Source organism: Opisthocomus hoazin, chromosome 22 (assembly GCF_030867145.1).
Source record: "Opisthocomus hoazin isolate bOpiHoa1 chromosome 22, bOpiHoa1.hap1, whole genome shotgun sequence".
Lineage (NCBI taxonomy): Eukaryota > Metazoa > Chordata > Aves > Opisthocomiformes > Opisthocomidae > Opisthocomus > Opisthocomus hoazin.
The window spans coordinates 5,594,524-5,621,614 of record NC_134435.1 but is presented as its reverse complement, the minus strand read 5'-3'; the positions used below and the strand labels follow the sequence as shown (position 1 = coordinate 5,621,614).

Sequence of the window (27,091 nt, the reverse complement as noted above, 5' to 3'; positions counted from 1 at the left end):
TCAGCTGCAGAAAGCAATTGCGCTCCTTGTCACTGAGGCATCAGATCCCAGGGCTGAATTGGTTTCGCTAACTTTGACATGGAGCTGAACTAACAGAGCAGACCGTGGCTGTCTCGGTTGTAGCTTGCTTTAAGGTAAGGCTCTCTACAAACTGGAAAATCCAAGTCCCCGTTCCCTTAACGTCAGTCACCTGCATGGAGGATGCCAGCCACATGGATGTATTTTAACAAGCACGCACCTGGAGAAACACCCTCAGCTGGTGGTTTTTGTTTTTTTTTTTTGTTCTGTTTGCCAGAGGCAGGTAATGCCAAGCTGATGGCTTTTGTAAGAGAAAGTTCTGAACAACTTTGAATTGTACTGATGCAAGTCAGCTTGGTTGCCACGTTGAGTAGAAATATAGAAAAAGATTGGCCAATGTTATTATCCTAAGCAAGTAATAATTCTCTATTTCTCCTAAACTGTGGAATATGAATTGAAAAAATCCAAATCTATTTCTGCATTTTTGTGGTCTCCATTTTTGGCAGTGCAAGTGATAGAAGGCAACTAAATGTCAGTCGGCTTATCTGCTGCGTCCTCAGCAATGAACGCAGGCAACCAGCAGCTTCCAGTTGCTTCCAGCAACTCTGCAGACAAGCACTGGGAATGGCTTTGCTGATGCTACGAACAATGTAGGGTCTAGAAATAACAGGCTGGCAGTGATAAGGTGTTGTTTCCCAGCAGCTTTGGAGGACAGGGTATACTTGAAATAAATCTATCAGGTAGGGTTTCAAATTGGCCAGGGCTGTAAGCAACTGTTTATTGAGCTTATTTATGATATTGCACCTAGGAAATGAAATGGAGAAATGTCAAGTGCTTTCACCACCAGCCAGCACAATTTAATGCCCCCTCCCCCTTGCTTGGAAGCTCTGTCTTGGCTTCATGCCGGAGGCATATTATTGTAATAAAACACATTCACATTCTAGGTGGTAAATGGAATTTACCCAATAATTAAAACTACAAATAAAATAAATTCATTCATCATCATCTTCATTCCCAGCGTAGCTTACATTCTTAGCACTATATATGGTATAAAAATGTGCACCTTGGGCTTTTTAGTAATGACCAAATCCATATGTGAGAGTCTTGGGAGTCGAAGCTGAAGCAAAACCACACAAAAGCTAGATCTGAGCCGTTCTCTTAAATGATGTTTCCACAGTCTCTTCTCCTGTGTTTGGACCTTGGCCTGCTCTGAAGCCCGTCTTCTTTCCAGACTGCTGGGTGTTACCGTTATACAAAGACAGAGCAGCCTCGAGTTCCTCAGCTGAGTAACCATCTGTCTGCCCTCCCACGCGGACACCTGAGGATGAGTTCATGTTGAAAAGAAAACAGATCATTTAAATAATTTTAAAGCCTCAAATGCATCTTCCTGCAATCTTGAAAGTTTCCAGTGTGGTTTTTCAATAGGATAGATGCATTCTTAGAGGTAAAGTTTGCTTGTTACGTTAAAATTATGGCATTCAGTTTGGTAGAGTCGCTTCGTAATTGTGCAGGGGTGTTCTTGATGCCTTGGTTATGAGACGTGCACAGAACCTGGCACACCGCGCATGGGTTACTTGGCCACGCGCACAGGAGTATTAGTTGGATTCTGTCCTGAGGGCCAGCAGCCCTTCTGCAGACCTGGCGACGGCGAAGAGTGACGCGGGATCTGCAGTCTGTTTTGCAAAGCGTGTCTCTCTCTGCAGTCTTACAGAGTAAAGCCTTAGTAAGCAGTCACATAATCCGGTACAAGTAGCACAACTGAGCACAGCAGTCTCTTTTCAGAGGAGCGCTTGCTAATGTTGGGATAAACGTAGACAATATAGAAAAATTAGACAACTTTGAAATAAATCCTGAAATGCAGCTAGAGGGATCTTGGATTAAAAACCTCTTGCGTGCTGCTTTATGAACAAACGACTTCATCCGTGATAGATTGTGTGCCCCGAGCGTACATAACAAGGCAATTAGGAGAAAGCACAGTCAATGGAGTAATATTGTATTATCTTTTTGTTTCACATAAGTCCTGTATCTCCTTTCCACTGCCAGTTTGCTGTAAATTGCACCTTGTCATTAATAGGATTATTGATAACTCTGCCAAACACAGCTTCTGCAGAATTTACTGTTTGCTAAAATGCCTCTATCGTCAAAAAGTGTTACTAATATGCTTTAAACATAAATCTTGTATAGTGTTAATGCTCGAGGTTACAGCCAGCAGCAAGTAGAGCTCTGTGGATTGCTGAAGCTGGAAGACAGGGACGTATACCTGCTTTGGGCAGCAGTGTCTTGCACTGTTTGAATTTTTTTCGAGTATGTAAACTATGAAAAGTAAGTTTGCCCTTCCCCTCTGGGGTAAATCCAGGGGTGACTCCCACCCTGGATAAATCGGCTTGAACCATGGTCGAGTGTTTGCCACACAGCTGGTATTTCTCTTGCTTTCGCCCTTTCGCCGGGCTCGTTTGGAGGCAGCAGCCGTGGTGCAGGTGGCCCCAGTTGCGCTGCTGGTGGGGGCTCTTCAGGGCCCGGTGCCTTGCGAGGTGGCACTGGGGGTGGCTTGCACTGTCCTTGGCCATTGGGACATGGTGATATGCACGCTCAAAGTCTGACGGGCTCTGAGAAGTCAGCTGAGGGCGTGGGTTCACATCCAGCAACAAAAAGCTGTTCGCTGCCTGCCAGCAAGGCTGTCAGCAGTGTGGCTAGCATGTCACAGGCTGTCCCTCGGCCTGGACCCAGGATGGATGGCTGCAGGGCACAGGCTTGTTTTGGGCTAAAAGACAGCATTGTGGCTGGCACTTTCTCCAAACCACTTTTCTTTGCTGAGCAGCATCACATCTCTGAAGCTTGGGTTCAGTTTCAGCCAGCTGCTTGCTGGCCCTTCGTCATCCTCCCCTTGCAGTGCATCATCTTGGTACCTGCCTGGGGCTTTGTCGAGCAAACAGCAGGCAGTGCTGCCTCTTCTCTGCCCTTTGACAGCTGCTCAAACTACCCCTGCAAGTCCCCTCATGCTGTGGTTCAGGAGCTTCTGAGTGGGATTCTGGAGCAGCATTGGTAGCGGAGGTGCCACTGCCCATCACTCCAATTAATTTGGAAGAGCTGTCACAGGGTTCTCCTGGACTACTTTGCTCCTGTTGGGCAGTGCTTTATTGTTGACAGGTCTGAAAGCTGCAGAGGGGTTTGGAGGAATGAAAATAGATGATTCTCCAGTCTCTGGTGAGACCCAGAGATCATCCCTCAATGCTCTTTCAGTCCCGCATCCAACTTGAATCCAGATTGTTGTCTAAAGCGTGAAACTCATTTAGGTGATCGCTGCTGTTCCTCTGTGCCTGGTCTCTCTCTGATGTGCTCTAGTGCTCAGTCCCACCCAGACTTAAATAACATGAAGGGATTTAATCGTACCTGGGAGACATGATTTATGGTTGTTTGGTGGAGCCGTGTGGTATCCATGTGGGGTTATAGGAAGGCGCGAGCAGACGTGCTGTGGTACGCTCCTGGCATGTCATCGGAGTAACCAAATTCAGGCCGAGCGTGGACGGTGCGGAGCGATTCCCTGGGATTTTCATTAGCGATACGGTGATGTTCAGAGGTCTTTGAAGTCGGGGGCCTGCATGGAGTTAGAGCAGTGACTGCTTCAGGTTCTTGCAGCCCCTTCTCTAGCCCGTGTAAAGCAGCCATTTGAGACAGCCTGCCCAGTCATTTCGGAGATGATCGTTCTCTCAGAGCAGCAGCAGTTTCAGACTGCAATTTTAAAATTACATTGTGTTTTGCTAGGACTTGGCAGAACTTCTCCTAGGCCTAGACTTTTAAAATAGTAGCCCAAAAAAAGCTCATTCCTGGTGCAATTAAAAACAAAAGCAAAAGGCAGAAGGATGAGTGATTTGAAATGTTTGTTTGGGAGGAATTGGGTTTTTGTTTTTAAAAGAATGCTGTCTGAAACTCTTGCTTTTGAAGATGCATTCCCACACTGAGTCACATCCAAGGTTCATACAGAAGAGCCTGGCTGACGTTTTAGAGGTCGATATTTGTTGACTGCTTTAGAGACGTTGCCAGTGCACGGCAGCGGTGTCTCGCAGAGGAAGGCTGCAGGCATGCCCTAAGACAGATTGATTCAAAAGGTAGGCACTGCCTCCTTGCTGCTTCCCCCCGCTGGGTTCGCTGGGCTGGTGTGATAACGCACGCTGGGCTGGGGTTGCCATCTTTCGCTGGGTGACAAGGACAAATATTTCTGCCTTCAGAGAGACTGAAGGTTTCTCTGTTGTGCGTAGCTGCTGTCTGGGGAGGACTTAACTTCATGTCACCTGTGACAAACCCAGCATCAGAAATAAGGCTGCTGTGGATTAAGAGCCTCTATCTCGAGGTTATGCGGCTGTTATGCTACTAAATGTCACTTTAACTTACCGAGTCTCACTCCAGCCTTATTCCTCAGTGCTTTGGTTGGTGAGTGCGCGGTTTTGTTACTGCTACTCATGGAGTGCGTAACTCACCGTGAGTAAAGACGCCCATCTGAAATCATAACGTATAAAGCCCTGTTAGATAAGAGTTGGACTGGGTACAAACGAAGGTAAAATGCACACTCCGTTACTGCATCTGTCTCTTCTCTCGGTGCGTTTAATTGTCTGAACAAAGGGTGGGGAATGAAGAGACACCTCTTTGATACATTTGCTGCCGTTTTGAGCCAGATCTGGGAGAGCAATTGTGTTTTAATCAGCTCTGCGAGTCATCACCAAAAATGCCGGCTCAGGTTTGATTGCTGGAGTTCGTGTTGTTGCTGGTGTGCGAGACACGAAGTAGAAAGAACACAACGTGGTATTTAGCTGCAAGACTGAGCTCAAGACGCTGACAATTTGAAAACGCTCGAGTTTGACTTTCCATGCCAAACAAATTTACTGTAGGAAGAACACGTTTGCCACACAATGATGTCATTTTCATAGAGTCACTTTGCTGAGCTGTGGACACGATCTGTAGAAGGCCTGGTCTGAATACAAAGACCTCTTCAGGGATTCTTCTAAGTCTCCTGATTGGAAGAAAGCCAGGACTGATGTGATAGCAAAATGCATGCAGGTAGCGAAACTACTCATCCGGTAAAATTGCTGCCTGAACTCCCTTGCAAATCAAAAGTGTCATTGAACTGCCCAGAGAAGGTGAAAATTATCAAAGATTTGTGGATGTGAGAGAGAGGGAAAAAAAATCACAGGGTTCTAGAGAGGATGGAGACATGGTGCTGGACCAAAACCTTTCCTTGTGGGAGGGTCATCTGGAAATTGGAGGCTCCTGGAGGCTTTTGTAGCAATGGGCGTTGAATAGTAATGCACTGAGCTCCAGAACAACCTTGTGAACTCCGGCTTCTCGTGGTGTGCAGTGCGACAGTGAAGCGGAATGGAGAGCTGATGTAAAATGAAAAGGAATGCTTTAAAAGTGGAAGGTTTGGGAATTTCGTAATTGAGTTCCCACTGAGAAATGACTCGGCTGGTGAAATGGACTAAAGTCCTGGAAAATGTTGGTGAATTGTACCATATACAAGATGGAACTTTTTTCTCCCTGGGTAATTATGTGGTAGCCATCTAGATACTCACTGTGTTAATAAAAATTATAAACAAGAAAGTAATTTTATATTTATGAATGACAGGCACACACTTAAAAATGCCCTGGGAGATAAAGAATATTGGTAATTAGTATGGTAAAAGAGACATAATGGGCTAAATAACTTAATTTCCCACACATTTCTGGATTTGGACAACATGAAAGATATCAGTGAAATGATCACAAAACAGACTGAGCTAATCTTGGCCAATATCCTCCTTTTCAACAAAACAGATTCTAATAATAAAATCCTGCATTTGATTGCTTAGCCCGATGAAAGGCTTTTAGTAGTCCTTCCTTTTCATACCGTTTAATAGGCTGTGGTGATGCTGCCAACCAGTCCAGAGCAGGAAGGAAGGAGAGTTCTGTGCTGGCCTTGGCAGCAAGGTCTGGGCACGGATCTGGCCGCAGTGCGGTGGCACTTGCCGGGACCGGCGGGGGGGGGGGTTATTAAATGTGCAGAATGGAAGTGAATTGGGAGTGCTGGTGCGAAGGGGGGCATCTTCACAGATCTGTCTGTTTAGAAGATAATACTTAAACAAAATGCTTATTACAGTGTGGGAGGAATTCAGCTATGGGCGATCTCCTCGTATTTCCCGAAAGGGCTCCCACGCCGGTGTTGACAGGGACTCTCGGCGCTGCCGAGACGTGGGGAGGTCTCCCGGCGAGCAGACTGCAGACACGCACTGCTTTTGGTGTTTGCAGAGCGGGTAAATAGCCGCGACACCTGTGCTTTTGGACACTGCAGCATCTCTGTAGTTTAATCTGCTTAAAATCTTTGGAGACCTTAAATACCCAGAGCTCTTCCTAAAGCTGAATTACATCTTGTACCATTCTTGTAGCATTGTTTTTGAGCAATCTCTGAGTTGCATTTTTTCTTCACTGACCATTAAAAAGCACCCAGTTCCACCACGTTGTTTTAAAGCTTGAATATTTTATTTCTGTGGATATTTTAAGCAGGGATCTTTGAAATCCCTAAAAAAGCAGCTTGTTTCTCTGAGTCCCAGGCATGTCTGCTGAAAACACTGCACATGTCATAAGAAGCGATTTCATCGTACAGGCTGCCCAAACAGACATATTGATGTTATTTAGTCTTCACTTGCCAAGTTGAGCATTAGGATTGTGTTTCAACATGCGAAGAAGCTATCGGCTTTGCAGATAGCCATATTTTCATAAGCTGCATTTGGCTGTCACACCTTCTCCTGTAGTCTCTTGATATGCAAACAAGTCTCAGTTATGTATGCTCCTGGCCTATAAACTGATATCCCTGAAGAGTTCCTGATTATCCTTCCATTAACTTTTACTCTCCCCCGTCTCCCTCGGGGAGGTAACAAGTAGTCTTTCCTTCATCATGGGTTTCCAGCTGGTTACCCCCCCAGTTCCCTTCTAAATGGATTCTCTCGGTAGTTTTGTGCGTCACTAAGGAAATACCGGCTGTGAAATTGCAGTGCTATGTAAAGTACAGCAGGGACTGCTGAAATGGGGATTTGAAAATCTGAAATCCAGGGAAGTGCCATCCCAGAGAACAGAATAACCGCATACCACATCTAAAGCATCGTGTCGTAGTGCACCAGGAGAAGGGGCGTTGCTGTTTCTATATGGTGTTTCAGCTGCTCGTCTATACTCCTGAAATCTTTGCCGGAGGCTTGTGTCACTCTGCTGTTCTTCTATTTTCTGGTCTAGTTAGGATTGTTTACAAACCAACATTCAAACCCATGTCTTTGCTGCACTGAATGCTGAACGTTTCATTACATTCCGCATTTCCACAGTTTCTTTCCTTTATGGAGTTCTGATAATTTCTTAACCAGGTTTTCATATGCTGTGTCCGTCGTGGCTGCAGCTGAGTATATCCCAGCAAAGCATTTGGCAATGAAATCGTCACCGGTCCTGTGTCTGTCCTGCTGCAGACTCCTGTGACAGCGCATGTTTGTGTGAGCGCGCTCTGAGTCGTATTCGTAGTCACGAAGACTGGTCCTGTTTTGCACTGGGAACCCATCCATGCAAGTTTAGGACATGCTGCTGATGCCTTGACCCCTAATCTCTATTGTTATTTAAACTCTAGTAGTAAAATAGCCTCTGAGGCCTCTCTCTTCTATCACATATTCCTACTTGTTTTATACTTGGCAATGGGCTGTACTAGTTGTTGCCTTAAATTGAGCATAAACCAGCGTTTGCTTATTGTCATCAATATCTTTTGTTTGGAACAGGCTGCTGGCTCAGCTCCTTTAAAATTATCCAAACTGAAATGATTATTTAGCTGAATAAATGTTTCAGGACAAGTTGTTCATTTCTGGTTTTGGTATTAGCACTCTAGAAAATTTGCAAATACCAGAGACTGAATTTTTAAAGGTGCTATCTAACCTTGTTGCAGTAAGTATTTAGTGAGCAATTGGTTGTATCTGGGGAGTAGAGGTGACTCCCCTTATCTGCATGAAGCAGAAGCATACTTTTGAATAGTCACACTGATTTCAAAGACTTGTTGAAATAAGATGGTTAGAATTTATCCCCAGCTATGTCATGGTGCCAAACCTAATTTGAGCGTGTGATGCGTCCAGTTTCCCATGTGGAATGGAAAGTCAAGGGGTTTCTTCAATTGCATGTATAAATCTACGGGCTTGAGAGATTACAGGTGACATTAGACTCTTCCTTTTGCAAATCCTACATATTTGCATATCTGTACATGCATAATTTTACCAGAAATTCCCCTACACTGTTTAAAGTCCTGTTGTGTATGTCTCTATCTGTGCAGGTCTGGAGTCTTAGAAGATTATGTCAGGGTGAGACATTTAGCCACAGGGTAACAACTCTGGTGTACATTCAAATTTTGTATCGGGTAGTTTATGTTATTAAAATAGGACAATTTCATAACATTGTAGTTGCTGCTTTAAAAACCTCCCTGTTGCTCAAGCAATATGCAAAATGAATGAATGAATATTGCTTTTTAGGACAAAAGTTGGGATTTTCCCTGTGTCCGTGCATAGCAGGTCCTTTTTCAAGCCCTGTAGAGGGGTGCATGTATGTCCCCATCTGGTCTGCCTGTACGCTGAGCAAGCTGCTATCCTGCGACCTTGGAGGCTGGAGGGGAAGAAGAACCAACCGTGTGTGGTGTTTGTGGCTTCTGCAAGCACCAGAATAATGAGTTAAAAAAGCCCTGTGCTTTCTGACAGGTCACATATCGTTCTGATCTATAGGGTTTGCACCCTTGACACCATCTTTTGAGGAGCACTTCCAAAAAGTATGGAATGAATGTAGATTATGTGGGAAATATCTCAGTGGTGTGCTCACACAGCTCGAGTCAGCACAGTCTCCCACTGTTAACTGAACACGTCCTTTATGGAAATTGGCTTTGTAACCCGCATTTCAACTGCTGAAGAGTTATGAGGTCAGCAAGTGCAGTTCAGAATTTAGCTCATTTTGTGTATATCTTGGACCATATTCACCCCTGCGTTTTATACCAGAAGAATCAGTGGAATGATGCCAAGAAAAAATTCATCCCCTAATATTTAAAGTCAGCTCCTCTATCACATGTGTGTTTCACTGACCTCCCTACCACAGCTCTAGGAAGGCTTCTGCTCGCTGGTTCCTGAAGGTTATACTTTTTATATGGGTATAAAGGGAATAACTTGACAATAGCAGATTTTGGATGGATGTTAAATCTCATGCTCCAGGGTACGAACCAGTCTCTGACTCCTCGAGAGCAGAAAGAGGCGGCGGTAGGGAGCACACCGTTGTATTTCTGCCCTCTGCAGCGCTCCTGCCCCTGTCTGCGACGCATCCGATGGTGGCCAGCGTGAGAGGCAGCCGGGTGAGCTGGACGGGCCGCGGGCAGCTCGGCACGGGGGATGCCCGTGTTCCTCCGCGAGCAGATTGTTGATTCCCAAAGCCAGAGCATCACAGCGCTGGTGCGTTGGTAGGAAGCAGAGAACTAATGTCTGCAGTCCCTTTTAATGACAGACTTTCAGCAGTGATCACAGAATTGTCTTGCAGAGTTAATTTTGTCTAATGAGCAATTAGTCAGCTCGGTGGTGGCTCCCCCCGGCCCCTTGCCTGCTGGGCAAGAGGTGCTCGGGGCTGAGCTTAGTGCTCTCCTGGGGAGCCCCAGCAGTGGGCCCAGCACCCTCACCTGCGCTGGTGCTTGGGCTACAGCTGAAATTCCCTCTTTCTGAAGTTGAGGGATTTATTTTGCAGCTACAGACCTGCTGTGTTATCCTAAATGTCAGCCGAGCCTCTTTTCTCTTTTTTTTTTAAATACTTAATGCAGCCAGAGAAAATCTGTCAGCAGAAGACTCCTTGCCTGCCCAAATGAAGGCTGAACTTGAGCAGGCTGAGCGTATCCCAGCATGAATGTGTTTAAATTTGGGGACAGCTACAGATAACATCGCTGCTTTCTCGCCTCGTGCGAGAACCGCGGGGCTGGCGAGCATCCGAGGGCCGGTGCTTGCCCACCTGCCTTGGGCCACGCCACGGCATCGGGTGGTGGGACGGGGAGCGGGCACAGATGGTGCTCCAGAAGGGGAAATCCAGAAGCTCACGAGCTCGTTTCTTTTAGGGAGACACGTCCATATGTCATCCGTACAGCACACGAGCCTGCTCGTCGATCTGGAGCGCTGCGGGGACGCTAGGATGAAATAACCCAAATCTGTAGCTAAGACCGGAGCCTGGTGCTGGCTGCGCTGGCGTAGCCCAGCCCTGGCCTCTCGGTTTTCCTGTCCACAATCCCGTGCACAGCTATCGAAGGTGCGTTGGGGACAGGGGATGTGAGCTCCAGAAGTCGGGTGCTTGGTTGTCCATCCCCTTGGCCGGGCACTGCAGACTGAAGCACCGAGGTGCTTGCCACAAAGGATGCCTTGCAGTGGGACAGAAATCTCAGGGATGCCTGCAGACCGTGGCAACTAAGAGCAAAAATCCGAGAGACGTTCGCACTGGTCTGGTAACTGAGTGTTGCTTAAATGCAGAGTAATTGCCACTGGTGAGAGTCAGAGCTTATGCTGCTCTTCAGAAAGCATTGATGCTTTCCGAGGTAAAGATTAGACCCTCATCAATTTGATATTTTAGCAAATTTGGGAAGAAAAAAGTCAAATGAGATGTTGTCCCACCCAAACTGGAGCAGTGATAAGCAAGTTACTTGAATTGCTATATTTACATATCGGGGAGGGAGAGTGCGCTTACATAAAAACGTGTGTGCCTCTATATAACTGCATATGTATACGTAATGCCCAAAACACATCATTATGCATTCATATTCGCGTGTGGAATCTGTCTGAGGATGTATGTGTATATACAAAAATATGATTTATAGATTTTTAAACCTCCCTGACAGACTCCAGGAGACCAATTTCGAAATGTATGCCAAGATTTTTGACTAAGAGGCAGGTAGCAGTAGGTGCTAATAAATGAAAGAACAGCAAGTGAAATGTTGTGACATGCACCTCTCTGAACAACCTGCGGAGCGCTGGCAGAATCATCAAACCGAGCTGAGAGTAATCAGCAGGGACTGATAAAGCCGCTCTTGTAATTATTTGTTTGATATACAGCTTTCCTTCTTCCTTCTGCATAAATAGCAGAATTGCTTTGCTTGGTGTGGGAGGTTTCTTATTCCTGTCAGGGCTTGTTCTCACCGAGATGTCATGAGAGGAGGACTGAGGTCTGCGTTTTTGTTTTATTTACGGGCTTTCCATTGTAATTCTGACAGCATGCGGTGGAGACAGCATTCATTTAGCTGGGAGAGGCGTCCTTGCTCATGCAAAGGAGTCGGTGTTGTAGGGGCCGGACCCTGCCACGCTGCTTTTAAGCCGCTCTGATTCCTCCAGGTTTGGCCTGGGAGAAGCTGTTCCTTGGGAGGCGGCGGCTGCCGAGGTCTGAAGGCAGTCGCGATGTCGTGCCCGTGTATTTAGGTATTAAATAAAATTCCCACAGCGGCTTTCTTGTTTGTAAGTGTGAGCTTGATGATGCCGCAGCCCGGACTGCCCTACAAAACCACACAGCCCTGCAGATTGACAACTCTTAGTTATCCTTAAATAACTTCCTCTCCTCACCTCTGGCGAAGCAAGGAAATCCAAGTGTTGACTGATTTCCAGGCAGCCACAGTGGTGGCCCGTCAGCGACGACTGAACTGAGCCAGAAGGCTCCTGTTGATGTCGGTGGTTTCTGGGAACGCTGACTGCGTGGTTTGGTTCCGGGATTTCCCTCTCCGTCCATGCCTGGCTGAGCTCTGACTTCACTCGGGGCAGATTTTGCAGTTCTGTGTTTAACAAAAGGTACAGTAGTTCACTCGCACTCTAAGCACTCTCATTTTCAATGTTCTGTTTACATTCTATTTATTCTTTATTATTTTATTATGATATTATTATAATTTATAGTTATTGTTATTTGTTATTATATTTAATATTAATTATTATAATTTATTATTATTATTTAATTTTTATTTTAAAAATAATCAAATAATCCTATCCGTCAGGGTAGTGTTTATATCATCTAAGGGTTTTACCAGGAGCTTGGGAGGAAGGGGGAGGCGTAAGGGGAGAGAGGCATATTAGAGCAGAAAATAGATTTCCTAGCCTCCAGTGAGCGAAATCCAGACTGCTGCCTTTAGCATACATTTGAATACTGTCAAGGGCATCTGGAATATATTGGTAGGCGTTCTCCTTCTGATATTACTAAAAATCTGATAGTGATGAGGCACAGATATGCCACCGGCCCTGTGCTTCACACGCATACGCAATATTGGGGCAGCGTCTGAGCAATCAGAGGCTGCGCTCAGTCTCGTGCCAGCGTCAGTGCCAGCTCGCTCTTACTCAGGAGAAATACTTCAGACTTGAACCTGATTAATGAAAAGAGAAATTGTTTTGAGACTAAGAAAAAAGCTTTAGACCCATTGCGGTTTTAGGAGGGGTTGTTCCTAAGCGATGACGGTGTGTCCTTTTTGATGTTTCCTGATTTCAGGCGATGATGGCATTTTAAGATAAATAACATGTTCGCGGCTCTGCTTGTTATTGAAGGGCTTTTATTATTGCCGATGTTACATGAAAAAGAAAGTTATTAAAAAAATGTGGCGCTAACAAATTGAAGCCCCCAGGGAACTGTTGCCTGAATGGGATTTTGATTGGAGTTCAATTTAATTGGCCATAAATCTTCTCGTTTCTGATTTACATTCTACTTCAGACCAGTCTACCACATTGGTGATAATCAGGTTTTCATTTTTCTCTGTCGAACAAAATACTCTGACATGAGCATAAACAGAAATATTCCTTCAGCAAGGTGACCTTGTTCTTGCTTGCACCGTGCTGGTAATTGATTTAATGCCTCCTTACCTATGAACTGGGCCCCTTTCTGAGGCATGTCCATCAGATTTGGAGGTAATTGGTTCACGCAGTTGGTTTTTCACTGTAGTGTTTTGACTGCAAGGTATTTCTCATAAACCTCCAGTGCAAGAGTAGCTGTGATCGTTCTTACTGACATGATGGGAAGAATTCAGCCGGTAGATGTACGCGTGCCTCTCCCGTTGGCTGGCTTTGAGTGCAGCTGCGTGCATATCTCGGTGAATAAAAGCTCTTGTTCTAGCAGGAGTAAATATGTGAGATGCAAAGCCCAGTAATTTCTGTGGGGTTTGAGTTGACTCTTTTTCCTGTCACATTGCAATGCCTGTAGGGGAGTGAAGTTACACTGCAGCTGCTGCTCGCACCGGTCCCTTCTCCTTTGGGGGTTTGTGGCAAAGGAAGAAGCCGGGATCATTTCTGTGCCTGCTACGAGTGGTACTCTTTGCTCCGTGAGTTGCCCGAGTGCTAGCAGGGAGAGGATGGAGACCGAGGGCTTCTCTGCAGGTTCGGGTCGCTCCTGGGGCCGTGTAAATGCTAGTTTGAAGGTGCTGGGTCCAGTTTCTGGACTGAGTTTTTGGAATTACTCTTTTGAATTAGAACGCTGTTTCATGGGGAAGTTGGAAGCCCATCAAGGATTGTGTGGCGTCAAGAACTGTTGTGAGTTTGTTGCTGCTTTTGACAGCAGAGGTCACTTTGGTTTGGGTTTTTCCTTGAAAAACTGGATGAAGGGGGTCTGTGCTTCAGGTGCTTCCCCAGTACCCGTGGGAGCTGCAGCCTGGCGGCTCTTGCAGCCTGTTCTCCCCCGTCCCCCAGAGCTGCCCAGCGCAGCCCCTTCCCCACCTTGGGCTGCAGTGTCACCCTGCCCTGCCCCTCCTCGCCAGGCGTGGGGATGGGCAGCAGCGCTCGCCCCATCTTCAGGCTCCAGCAGCTCCCAGGACAGCTCGGAGCACTTTGGTTTGGGCCAGACCAGGTCTATCGCGGAATTTCATCACCCGCAAAAGAAATTTTACACAGGAAAAAGTGTTCCAGGCACCGTGTGGCTCCTGGCCCGCATCCCTCCCCTGCTCTGGGGCACCGTGTGCCACGACACATTGCAGAGCTGTGCTCTGGCTCTCCACTGCTCTGCTCTCCTTTCCCTTACTTTACCCAAGATTGCTTTCTACGGTTGCTGGTTTAGGTCCAGCGGGAGTTTTCCTCCCCTGCCTGGTCTACAACACCCAAAGGAGGCTCCACGCGAAGGGACGGTGGGGGAGAATTCCTTAGGGAAGTGATTTGGGAGGAGATGTGAGGAAGAGATGAGAACCAGGTGGGATTAAAGGAAGCAGAATTGTCATCTAATTCTGATTAGATACCCCAAACCCTTAAATTCACTTGCTGCTCTTGCAGTCTTAGTCATGTGAATCTCAGTAAAGTGCCTTCGCTGCTGGAAGGAATGGGTAGGAAAGGGGAAGGAGCCACAGAATCACAGCCAGCCCACATCGAGGTGCAATCGTTGTTACTCAGTTGGAGAATATTGCAGTTAAGTGTTTTTCCCCACCTTTTCTGTCACGCAGTTCTTTTCCCCTGTGATTCTTTTGTGTTTCTAAGTTGCATAGTTTCATTATATTGCTTATTTAACCATTTCCAATAGTATTGGGATTGACAGGTTGAGTTTTCTGCAATCTCATAACTTCATGGACTGTAAATTGAATGTTTTATGTTGAAAAGAAAGTTACATCTGCTACCAGTTTCCTAATTACATCAGCATCATATACATTATGAGTTTGTTAAAGCCAGGTACTCTTGTGGGAAAAAAAAATGTTTCTAACCATGGCCTTGACAACTGGAAGCAATTACTTGGTAGTGGTTTTGCTTCTGTTTTCTGAAACATTAGAAGTCTTTCTCTCCTCTTTCCTCTGCTTTCCTCCATACAAAAGAAATAGTGAAAAACCTGAATTGTAACTCATTATGATTATCTTCTGAAGATCTTTTTCTCAGCAAAGATGAATAGCTGGAAAATTACTGACAGTAATGTGAAGAAAAATGAGCATCTCTTACCAAAGTTTCTGGTTTCTGGTGAGCCCACTGGTACTCAGGGCTTGCATGACAGTGGTGGGCAGGTACCAAGGCAGATGAGAGCTGACTGTGGCTCTTGCTGCCCTGGCCGTGAGCACAGAGCAGGGTTTGTTCCCCAGGGGACGGGGCAGTAAGCAAATGGGGGTTTGTGGGGAACAGCTGAAGGGCTCACGCCATACTCTGACCCGCAGGGATCATGTGGCAGAGATGAGAAGCATCATTGATAAAAGTGTCTTCATGCAAATAATACATCTACAAACAGCTAAATCCTTCTGGCTCTTGTTTGTGTGTTCAGGCTGCCTGTGAAGCTGTCAGTGGGGAGGGTTCGAAACTCGCCCACACTGTGCAGCCTGCTCCACAGCGCAATTGTTCCTGCTCCTTCAGTCATTACCTACTTGAGTGTCCGTTTAGGAGGCAAGTCTTTTCCAAGCTACTGAGATGGTAACTCTGGTTATAGCTGGGACCCCAAAGCCCAGTGAGTAGGACTGGGAGTTGGTTCTTCTCCCACCTGTGGCATTAAGTAGATCACCTTTGGCTCCAGTTTCTTGTTTTACTGTTTGTCCATCAGAGCAGTGACTTTTGTTTGGGGCAGGATTCACCTGTATGAGAGTTAGAACAGACAGGGCTTTGGTGGTATTGCAACTAAACATTGAAGAAGAGATCTGTAAGTCTGCTCTGAACTGCAGCCCTATGCGGTCCATTAGATTGTTTGGGCCAACGTCCATCTAGAGAAGATGCTGCTTGCTTGTGATTCTTTCTCTTTTCCTGCTATTCCATCCCTTAGTTCCTGATGCTTTTGGCGCAGAGCAAACCTTCAGCAAAGTTCTTCCAATGTCACATAGAGAGATTAGTGGTGGTTGGATGATAGGTTTGGTTACTAAAGCGGGCCAAGAATTCTCCAAGATGTTTTTCCAAAATGCTTTAGTGTGAACCATCTTCATTTCCTTTAACTCTGGTTTTGGTGCAAGTTTGATCAATAAATACTTTTGCAGGATTGGGATGGGATGGAAGATGTCTCCCACCTCTGTTCCAAGATGGGAGTAAAAACCAGTCCAACTCACTCCAGATTAGGCATATTTCTTAAAGTCTTTGCCTTGCCAAGTTATGCTTGACCTTGAGTCTCCCGTGGCTTTGATTTATCCCTTGCTCATGCTCACTGAGCACTGACTGGCACGTCCTGAGTTCTTGTAAGGAGGAGCCTGCTGTCTCATGGTCAGGATAGCGAGTGGAACTGGAGCCTCCCTCATGGCACAGATGAGCACCCCAGCCTCCACACCTCCCCTTGCCATCCTCTCTAGCTGCTGTAACTCTGGTGGGAGAGTGCCAAAAGCTTGTGCCTTTCATCCCTGAAGTGGGAAGGGTTTTATTTATTTTGTTAATCTGAAAGCTAAGTGGGTGGGAAGATAAGTCTGCAGCCCTGCTCCGTTCGTCACATGGTACCAGCTCTTGTTTCCCCTTGAGAGAGGCAGAGCAGATAGAAAGCAGAGATGAAATGAAGATCAAAAGTAAACAGCATGATTAAGTTTTTGATAAAGGATAAAACACTTATCACTTCAAAGCTGCTGAAAAACACATTAAATGTTTCCTGAACATTTCATGTCCACGTGAGCATTAACTGTACTTGCCATGGGGACGTTTGTAAGAGGAGGTGGTGGCATTGGGGAGTGCTGCTGGGTATTTACCTTCGTGGTTCTGCTGCAGGTTGCCTGTCTGGCACCAGGAGGGCAGAGCTGGCAGCCTGTTAGCCATCCTGGAGCCCACTGAACCACTCTGGCTGCAGCTTGGTGGGCCCGTGTCGTGTGCATCGTTAGGCGATCCCTCCTTTAAGCCGTGCCTGCTCAGTTTTCCAGGTTTGGGCGCTGGTTTTTCAGACGTTTTAAGGCACTTGCAGATGTAGATAGGTGCAGAGTTTGTGGGTGGCTTTTCTCCCAAGCATTGGTGATTCTTTGGTTCCATGCTTTGGCTCAGTGAATGAAGTCCTTAAATATTTTTGTGTAAGCAGCATAATTTGTAGTGAGAAGTGTCTGTGGATTGCCTGTTTTCATCACTGTGTTGGAATACTGTGCTGGCCAGTGGAGAAAGATTAAAAAGCAGTATATAGCCATTATTTTTTAATTTCTTTTCCAATCTTATGAATGTGTGAAATATATAATAAGAATGTGAAGAAAAGGCACTTTGTAATAGCCAATAAAAGCTAGGAATGATGAATGATGAAACAGAACAGCAAAAAAAAGAGTAGAGATAGAAATAAATACAGGAGAAGATTCCCCATTCTAGTTATTACCGTAACACCCCAGAGGGTGCATCTCCTCTGCAGTGGCTGTAAGCTCACTTCCAGCAAACCCGTCTCTAACATCCAAAAAAGCCACAGCCGAACAAGCTGTTGCGTTTCCCAGTCAGAGAATCCTTGGCTGAATGCACAACCCCAGGATCTGGGAGAACATGGAGAAGTCCACTATGATCCGGTGTGACACCCTTGTCTGCATTCTTGGGGGCAGAGGGTCACGAGGACACCTTACTGCGTAGTGCCCCAACAAGTGAGGAGGGACCTTTCTTGTGCCTTCTTGCTCAGCAGCACCTGCACAGAGCTGGGATTATTGATTGCACTGTGCCGCTGCTGGTGGACGTAACATTTTGGTATAACTAATGCAAAATGCTACCGTACCAGCTCAGTAGCATGTTACCTTTGTGCAGATGTCAGTGTTGAGTCAAATCTGCTTTTTTTTTTTCCATTTTATAACCTTGGTTTTCTGTAGGCAAGGAAGGAGCCGCATGCCCTGCTTTCTCCTACGTGGGAGGTCCTGTGTAGTGGAGACCAGTCCCAGAAACAGTCTACTCTTGAATTTTCTTTTTTTAACTGGTGGAGAGACATTTTCACATCTCCAGGTCTCAGTCTTTTAGAGCACAGAGATGGTTTAAATGCTGTATGTGCACAGCCACCTGTATCATCAGTCATTTTGATGGCAGGGTGTGGAAATCTGCCGTTCACTAAGGTCCCCTCACCAGCAGTGCTCCCTCCATTTATCAAAGCGCGTTCCTTCAAGGCACACATTATATTTTACCCTCATCACTGCCACCAGAGCCTGTGTGCTGTTTGCAAAGCATCTCTGCTCCTTCTGAACCCACAAGCACGAAGTCTGGCTTTGGGACCAGTGTATAGCAGTATCTTTTTCCAAAGTCAGGGCACCAGCCCTCCACTACCTTTACTGCTGGAAATTGCTAGGTCTTAGTAAGTATTCATAAGAGCAGCAGAACTTGTGAAACTTGGGGGTTTGGCTTTTTCTTGCATGGTTAGATTTCCCCGTACTTAGCAAGGTTGGTGGATGCCGTTCCTTCAGCTGATGTATTTGTAAGGTCTCTTGCCTCCATACAAGTCCTCCTGAGTCCAGCGACGGGTCAGCTCACATTGCTGTGCTCTGCCCAGAAGGTCACTGGTTTGGGTCATTCTGCTCTGCCAGCTGCTCAGCTTTGTGGCACGTGGAGGAAGTCAGACGCTTTTGAGATCTCTGCGTCATCCTGCAAATTTTGGTTGAAATTGGCATCTGATTTCCTTCTGAAATCTGAAGAACAGCAAAACACTACGTGTTGAATTGGATTAAAGTTCAGGGAAGCGCTTACCTGCTGAATTTTCACATACTTAAATCTCATTGACTTCAGGTCAAATCCAAGTGGTCTTCAAGTGAGGTTTTGGGCCGTTTTTACCACATGCGAGCTGTTGTTTCCAGGAAAAGTGGAAAAAAGTTTTTACACCCAACGTGGACTTCTTTACAAATATCTAATGATCTGGACTTACCATGGTTTATATTAAAAAGCCTAGAAATGGGGCAATACTTCAACAGTTTGAGAAAGGTGTATATTAGAATCACAGAAAAGTTAATCAGAAGGGACTTCTTGTGGTCGTTAGTCCAAGTTCCAACTTGAAGCAAGGCTAACTTCGAAGTATGCTCAGGTTGCTAGTCCTTGTCTAGCTGAGTTTTGAAAATCTGCCAGGATGGAAATTGAACATCCTTTCCAGGTCCCTCTTCCCACTTCACGTGGTGCTCAGGGGAGGGTTTTCTCTCATGTTCACCTGGAATTTCCCTTCCGCAGCCTGGGGCTGTTGCCTCTCATCCTGTCACTGCTCTTCGGAGAAGGGTCTGGCTCTGTCCGCACCGCCTTCCTTTTCCATCATCCAAACTGCCATCAGTACAATAAGACAAATCTCCTTGAGGTTGTTTGCTTGTTTGTTTTCCTCTCTCCGTGCTTCCCTTGTTATTTCTGTATTCTGCAGGTGATTGACAGCGTAACCTCATCTTCTGCTGACTGCAGGCAATTACTTATTTGGGCTCTTTCAAAGCAAGGTCTTGTTTCTATTTGGTACTTCTGAAAATAGTACTGTGGAAACTGCAGGAACAGAAAAAGAAATCAGGTGTGGCGAGCAGAGAAATCCTGTCCTAAATTCCTGTCTGCCAAATACTAATGCTAGTTATTATCAAGCTTAGTAGTGCAAGAGGTTTGTAGTCTCTGTACAGTTGGGCTTCATCCTGCTATGGACATAACAGTGCCAGTTAACAGGGAGCAAAAAGCCGTGAAGTTAAAATCTTCTGGTCTGCTTCGGTGGCAAGTAAGGTGGCAATCAGGCATCGGTTCAGATCTTACACAGGCTTCACCCAAAAACCTGAGATTAGACCAGAAACTTCATAATAAAAAGTCAAATTTAATTTCTTAACAATACCCGACAGATCTCAGTGACAGTTGTACAGCTGTTTTTATTCAGTTTTTTTTTTTTAAAAAAGGTAACTTTTTCTTAAGAAGCATTACTATGTATTTTGGCAAGATTTCTCATGTAATGAGATGCAAAAGCTCAGGCAGTATCCTCTTTAGATATATTTCTATTTGATAATAAAAATGGCATTGACAGTGAGGGATTGCGCTGAATGAATTACTATTTTGAGTTCTGTTTTACGCTGAAGCCAGGATGTGTCCTCTAAGTTCACAGCTGTTTTAACTTTTTCTTTTCCTCATCTAGACAGCTATGTCCATGAGATTTATTTCTTGATCTATATGGACATGCAGTCCTTCTTGGGATTATTGCCATAGAAACAAGACGTAACACAGAGCATGTCAGAAGTAGCAAATGGGATTTAGCAGTCTTTCCCATTTACTACACAGAGTCTGAGCTGTGTACAAAAAGCCGCAATTACTTGCTCTCGGAACCTTATTAACAGGCACATCTGCACATTCATTGAAACGAGATACTTCAACTTCCATGCTGGCTGGGATGACATTCAGATATTCTGGCCTTTAAACTAAACTAAAATCCCCGACGTCTATTTTATTTTTCAGTCAAGGCAGGAGTTTGCTGGGTTTGACATTTTGGTTCCTTTCATTTGATTGCAAATCCCAGAGGCAGCCCGTGCTCCCTGCCCGTGCGAGCCTCCCAGAAGGAGATAAGATGCAGCAACCAAACCTCTGGCTCCCGGGAACGGTCCCTCCTTTGAAGGATGAAGTCACCCAAGTTTTGCTTGTAAAGCCTGATCTCCCACGGTGCTGGGACCCAGCTCCCAGCCTCTCCCAGGGCTTCACGCCCCGCCTGGCTTCGAGGCACACTGCCCTTCTCATCCTTGGTGGCCCAAGGTTGCTCCCAGTTGGCAAGCTGGAGCAGACTGGGCTTGGGGGAGTGGATGGGTTGTGCCAGGCAGAGAGGTGCAGGAGGAAACAGAACATGCTGTGCGTGTATGGCTGGGTCACAGCACATCTGCTGATATATGGCAGGGGGGGTAAACGCAAACTCAAGTTTTCAGGCCAAATCCATGGGGCAGCTTTTGAAGCTGTGTGGGGTGGTGAAGAAGCAGAAACGTAACAGGGTACAGAAAAGGGCAGAGAAATATATTAAAAAATAAGGTGTATCAGTGACTGCTTGTGACTGAGCACCAGCAGGCTGAGGCGTAGCGGCGGGCAGGCAGTGTCAGCCTGTGGCCCTGTGCCTGCCTACGTGCGAGATGGGTGCCAGCTCAGCCGGCCGTGGGGTGCAGATCTTGTTCTTCCAGCAGACAGGGGTTATGCTCAGGAGGGAGAGCTGGAGTCCTGGGAGACTGTAGCTGGTCAAGGGAGTAGAGGTTGGCTCTGGGACTCTTCCCTTGCTTCTTCTCTTTTCCATCCTTCCTCGCACCAAGTAAAATCAAATTTAGAAGCAAATTGTCAGGTCGCAGAGGGGTCCCTGGCTCTGGATGAGGTATTTGCTGACCTGTGAGTGAGCATACACTGTGTTTTTCCCAGTCCACATTCTGTAATGCTGCCTTTTGTTGAGAGCAGGGAGGATTTCAGAGGCCGCTGGAGATGCTTTAAAGCTCTCCGGGCAAAATCTGTCATCCCCGTGCACCAATTCAGGAACAAAACAACTTTGCTCAACAGAAGAAACATTAAAAGCTGATTGTGGAAGCCACAAAATTGAGTTGGAGCCTAGAATGCAATCCGGAGAGCCCAGAGAGCTGAAATACAGGGAGCTTGAAACTGGGCTACAGGCTCCGAGCTTGCCTGGCCTCCTTTTCAAAGGTGCTGAGGACTCTGCATCTCTAGTGAAGTCGATGAGGGCTCAGGATCTTTTTGAAACATTTATTTAGTGCCTAAGTATAGATCTAAGACTGACTAACTTCAGGCTCCAAAAATAGTGCAGGTGTCTGCCTTCTCCCTCTTCCTCATTTCTCTTTTCCTTGCCCTTTAATCTTGTCTTCAGCTCCCACGTTCTCTGTTCCCTCCAACTCCATTCTTCCACACTCCTCCAGCTGACTTCTGCTCCTGCTTCTCCCCCTGGCTCACTCTGATGCCTCTGCTCTCCTGTGGGAACCACAGAGTATACCTCAAGGTCCGTCCTGAGCAAGCCTTACTGGCACCCCTTTCCTCTCCCTCTCTCACCCTAAATTCTCCTTCCCTCATTCTCGGGGGGACAGAGGTTCAAACGAACCGCTCTGTTCTGCTCAGGAACCTGCTGCATTCAAGTCCCAGCTATCTCGCCTCTCCTACGTGGCACTGACCAGGGCTGGCAGCAAAGAGGGGATCGCCACAGAGCTCCCATTGGAGCGGGAGCCCAACGCAGCTGCTGTCCCTTTCTGGCCCAAAAGCATAAACCCAAATGCCCCTTTTTCCTGCGTGTTTCTCATCGCGGGCATGATCTGCCAAGGACAATAAGAAAAGAGGTTACAGTGAAGGGATCATGTTAATTTTGTGAGCAGGAAGCTCTCATTAGTGGCTTGTGTTTTTCGAATCGGCCAGAAGACAGATGTGGCTGTGAGTCTGAGGGGTCTTGTCCCTGATGTGATTTTCTGTCTGTTGTAGGAAGGCATGCCCCAAACGCTGAGTTCTACCAGTATGTTCACCCCATGTGGCTTCAGCCCTCACCTACATACTTCGAAGGAAGATGAACAAGGAGGACTGATCTTCCAGGATGGAAACCTTACCTCAGCATCTCTGGATGCCCTAATCCAGCATCTGATACCTACCACTGATTACTACCCTGAAGTAAGCAATTCACAGTATAATAAACAGTTTAATTTTGATGAATTGGGGCAGCACTTTATGCAAAAGTGCAAATGTGTTAAATTTTGAATTAAGAGGGCTAATTTAAAAGCTGCATACAATTAAAGCTTGGTAAATGGATGCATTGCTTTAAATGCTGTTTCGCTGCTCTACAATTGTTCCCATGAAAAAGCAGATCCCAAAGTTGATTCTGCCTTTAAATAGAGAACGGGGAGGGGGGAAGCTGTGGTGGTGATGAATTAGTGATACAGCAGTCAGAGCACTTCAAAAATAGCGGTGTATCCCAGAGAGGTTGAGATGAAGACTGAAGCAAAAAAACTTCAGGTCTGAACTGGGATTAAATTAGCTGAATTTCAGTAGCTGCTGAAGTCATCCAGGTCTGTCTGCACGTACAAAGCATTGTCTCAGCGACAACAGAGACGCTCCTTCTGATGGGTTCATAATTCACCTAGGGTTATATTCACACTGACTTTGCAGTCACTGGACGGCACAGTCCAGATCCTAATCCTTGCTCCATCAGTGAATATTCAGTGTTTCTTCACCAACAGTGGGAGGATCTAAACTGGAAGCAGATCTATGGTTCCACAAGCCATTGACTTCATTGGATTTTGCACATCCTCAGTGGAATTTAGGACAGAGTTTGACTGGAAGACTTTTAAGTGCTAATATATCTCTGCAGACAGGCTTGTATTTCAAAGCGCAGAGTAGCATTGACTTCTGGGCAGTTTAGAAGACTGCGAAAGTTATCAATGCAGAGCAGACAGCATGTTTTAAATTACAGCTCAGTTTCTGATCAGCTAAAAATAAGTAATAAAGAAGCACATCAATTAAAAAAAAGAACAGAAAGGTAATAAAAATAGGTAATGGACAGATTAAGCTGTGAGATTTTCATTAAGCAAAGTGTGATACGTAATGCTGTACCTGCTGCTCAGGAGCATGGCTAGGTCTGGGGGAAAGAAGATAATTCAGGCGCCGGGAGGGGTCAGGATGCAAACAACTGAGGATTCATGCATATATTTTAAATTCACTGCTGGAATACTTTAAATGATCCAAGGATTTATCCAACAGGCCTGCTTCCCACAGCTTCACAGATGTGGGACTGCGTATGATATGGCTTGGCTGCTAGAAATGAATTTTGGAGAGTTAGTAGAATAAATGAAATATTCCTTACAACAGGCTGGGTGAGACCTGCAGGGCAATAGCAAGAGGTGACTAATCTGGGGGTGTCTGCAGCTCACAACCCAGTACAACACAGAGATGCCTGAGTGTCTGCATGTTTGGCTTTCGCTGGCCTCCGGGCATCCCTGGTTGTGCTGACTCCTGTACCAGGGCTCGCTGCCGCAGAGTGACCTACGCACTATCTTCGCTGGGTGTTTGCACAGGGTTTGGGCAACCAAAGGCTGGAAGTGGATGCTATGGAGGAAGGAGATGCCATGGCCTCCTGTGCCCACTGTAACCAGTTCCATTTTCAGGGTTAGGAATCCTTATGTCTTTTAGACATCAAGGTCTGTCCCGGTGGAAATGCAAAAACCATGGAGTTTGGGGCTTTTGTGGCTAGTGTTACCCACTGTGCAGCTGCTTACAACAGGTCTGCTTTTCTTTCTCTCGCAGAAAGCCTATATCTTTACATTCCTGCTGAGTTCCAGACTCTTCATCGAACCCCATGAGCTTTTGTCCCGAGTTTGTCACAAGTGCATTGAGCAGCAGCGGCTGGACGACCCCGTGCTGGACAAGGTCAGTTTATCTTTACAGCAGAAAAATGTGAGGTATTTTCAATGGGCAGAGAATTCGGGGGCTCTGGTGTGTGTCCTTTGCCTCCTTTTGGATCGAATGAAACTTTCTCATAAAGGATGACTGTTGCTGCTGAGGTCCTGACATTGAGGCATCCTAGTGTCCATGTCCAGGAGCAGTGCTCCAGGCACTCGTCACTTCAAATCTTATTCTAATTTTCCCTTTCCCCCTGTCTCAGTCTTCCCAGGTGACTTGCCTTTTTAACTCCTTTAGGGCTCTGCGGGATGCAAGGAGGTGGGAGGTAAACCTCACACTCACCGTCAACAGCAGATGTCAACACACCACTCTCCCTTTTATACTTCATGCATCTGTCCTTTTGCTTTCTTGCTTTTGGTACAGCAATATTTCCTCTCGGCCTTACCTGTCACTTTGAATGCTACGTAAACAGCACGCAGCTGCCTGCTAACCTCCTGCTGCCAGCTCGTCCGCGCAGCCGCGCTGCGGAGCGGCGCTGTCTGGCACACCAGGAGCGAGCTGCAGCAGTGGTGAGCCTCTGACAAGCTGACGGAATGAGAAAACCCAAGCTGTTACGGCGTCGGCACTCCTCCTGTTTTGCCTTAGGGACTGTGCAGACTGATACGGTGTGTAACAACACAGGTGCATCCTCTGGCAGTCCCACAGATGCCACGGTGGAGATGGATCCCACAGGATCCTGTTCAGCACTGGGTTCCACCCAAGCTCCTCTCGGTGCATTGACATTACCTGGAGCAGGAGTTGCATCTTCAGTGCAGTGGAGGCAAGAAGAACCTGCATTAGTTGCCGCTTTCCAAAAACCCCAATATGCTGAAATGATTCTCAAGATCAGCCTTTCCAGTTTTGAAACAGTAATTTTGGCATCAAATACTGAATCAGCAACATCTGAACATGTGTCCTTGTTTTTGGCAACTGGTTGCATGAGTAACAGGAGCTCTGCCCTCACTGGGGAGCGCAATCAGCCAGACTACACAGAAATCCAATATTTGGGTTGCCCTTACAGTCCGTTTCAACAGAAATATCTGTATGAGGTGCAGCATCCAAACCAGTTTTTCTGAGGTGTGATGGGTTCTGTTCTCCAATGCTATGGCAGATGCAAATTTAGGAGGATTAAAATGTGAGCGTTGCAAAGTTTGGCTGCTCATTAAACTTTGCAAGAAATGAGAAGCATTGCCTTATTACGAAGATCTCCTGATCTGCCTGAGGTGAGTCTGCGTTTTGGACTAGCCTCTAGTGATGCTGAGTTGGTGGGACACAGCCGAGTTTGTGTTCCTCAGAGTGGGGCTGACTTTAAAACTTTGCTCGCAAGCGACCTCCCATCCCCTGAGCTGTGTCCTGTGGCTTGCACAAAGCCCTCTCCCTCGCTTCAGCATAGCAGTTTACACAGCTGGAGCAAATGTCTCCCAGACCTTTGTAGTTTCCAATAAAGCTTTCCCTTTAGCAGCCACCTGCTGGTCTTTGAGCATGAGCTTAATGCTAGCTGACAGCAGTTATTTTTAGAGATGTGGTTCATTGAAACCTGTTGTTGTTGGAAAGCTGAAATATGCATTTTAACCACCGTGGTTGAAAAGCAGAGAGCTGTGGAGCTCAAGAGTATAATTTTTCCTGATTACAGGGTACGCTTTAGCTACAGTACGTAGGATGCTGCAGAAGGCTGTTTGTTTTGGTCTGTGTTTGCTGTAAATAAAAATGCAGTTTGTTGTTTAGCGCCATTTCCTTTTCACGTGTTCTTGGAGAACAGAGGGTGGAAGCTCTGGAAGCAGCCATGCTGGCTGTCTTTTGAGATAATACGAATGTACCAGTTATGTGGTTCCCCACATTTCCCTCCTTGCTGCATATCTTCCTGACTATTCCTGCTGCTGCATCCTCAGATAAATCTACACCAAAAGTAAAGTGGGCATCAGCTGTGTGTTGAGTGGGTGTGCTTGTCCTATCATGACCTTGAGCTCATGTGGGAAAAGAGCAACATTATCAGTCACCCAGGTAAAGTTACTAAAGCTACTAAACGTGCTGGTGTTTTGTCCATCTTGTCTTCCTCAAGTTACATCTGCCAGTGGTCACTAAGCAGTTTTTTCATACGGCCAGAAAGCAAAAGACTCACTTCTTTGTTGGTCAAGAAATACACTTCAATCAATTTTTCAGGAAAGGATGAAAATGTAGGACGGTTGTAAATACAAAAGGGAAGAACGTGTGGTTCAAGTGAGCAAAAAGGTCAGATGTTTTTGAAAAAGGTACAAAGGTTGCACCAATAAAATGTCCATAAACTGGCCAACTGTATGTGCAGAATATTTAAATCTGCATGTAAAACGACAGTTGTGCGTGCATCTAAGTACTGGTATATTGCATGCCAAAATATATAATTTGTGCACCACGCTATTTGTTTGCATATGTGCAGATTTTGCAGGTGCAACCATCAGTTCCTTCTTTGAAAATCTGGCCCCTTTTTCAGTGAGATACGTATTTGCTGGGAGTCTCTAATGAGTAAACACATTTCAGTCCCTTTCGATCATTCTGGTTTCCATTTCAGGCGCGGATCAGAAAATTTGGACCCAAAATCTTACAGTTGCTGACAGAGTGGACGGAGACATTCCCGTATGACTTTCAGGAGGAGCGGATGATTGGCCATCTGAAAGACATGATTCACAGGATAGCCCCATGTGATGAGGTGAGCATGTCTGACCTGGGACATTGTGTGGGGATGTTACGTTCATTTTCCCATTGGTTCCTCCTTCTCCAACATCATGTTCCGTGCGTCTTCCTGGGAACTCTTACAGTTTTGTTCTCCTCTAACGGTTACAACCTGTAGTAGCTTCCCTGAAAGCCTTATCTCTCAGTTTAGGTACCCCTGTGGC

General features: G+C 46.1%; 1 protein-coding gene across 2 annotated transcripts in view; it reads left to right on the top strand.

Moving 5' to 3' along the window:
• Window positions 1–27,091, top strand: part of RASGEF1C (RasGEF domain family member 1C) — an 82,253-nt gene that overhangs the window by 23,607 nt on the left and 31,555 nt on the right. The window contains exons 1-4 of one of the 2 annotated variants that reach the window (XM_075441556.1): window positions 21,787–21,804; window positions 22,275–22,457; window positions 24,087–24,209; window positions 26,767–26,904. In XM_075441556.1, coding sequence (XP_075297671.1) covers window positions 22,281–22,457; window positions 24,087–24,209; window positions 26,767–26,904 — 438 coding nt within the window. In that variant the 5' untranslated portion in view covers window positions 21,787–21,804; window positions 22,275–22,280. Of the gene's footprint in view, window positions 1–21,786; window positions 21,805–22,274; window positions 22,458–24,086; window positions 24,210–26,766; window positions 26,905–27,091 lie in introns of those variants that run through there. The other variant, XM_075441557.1, reaches the window with a different exon arrangement.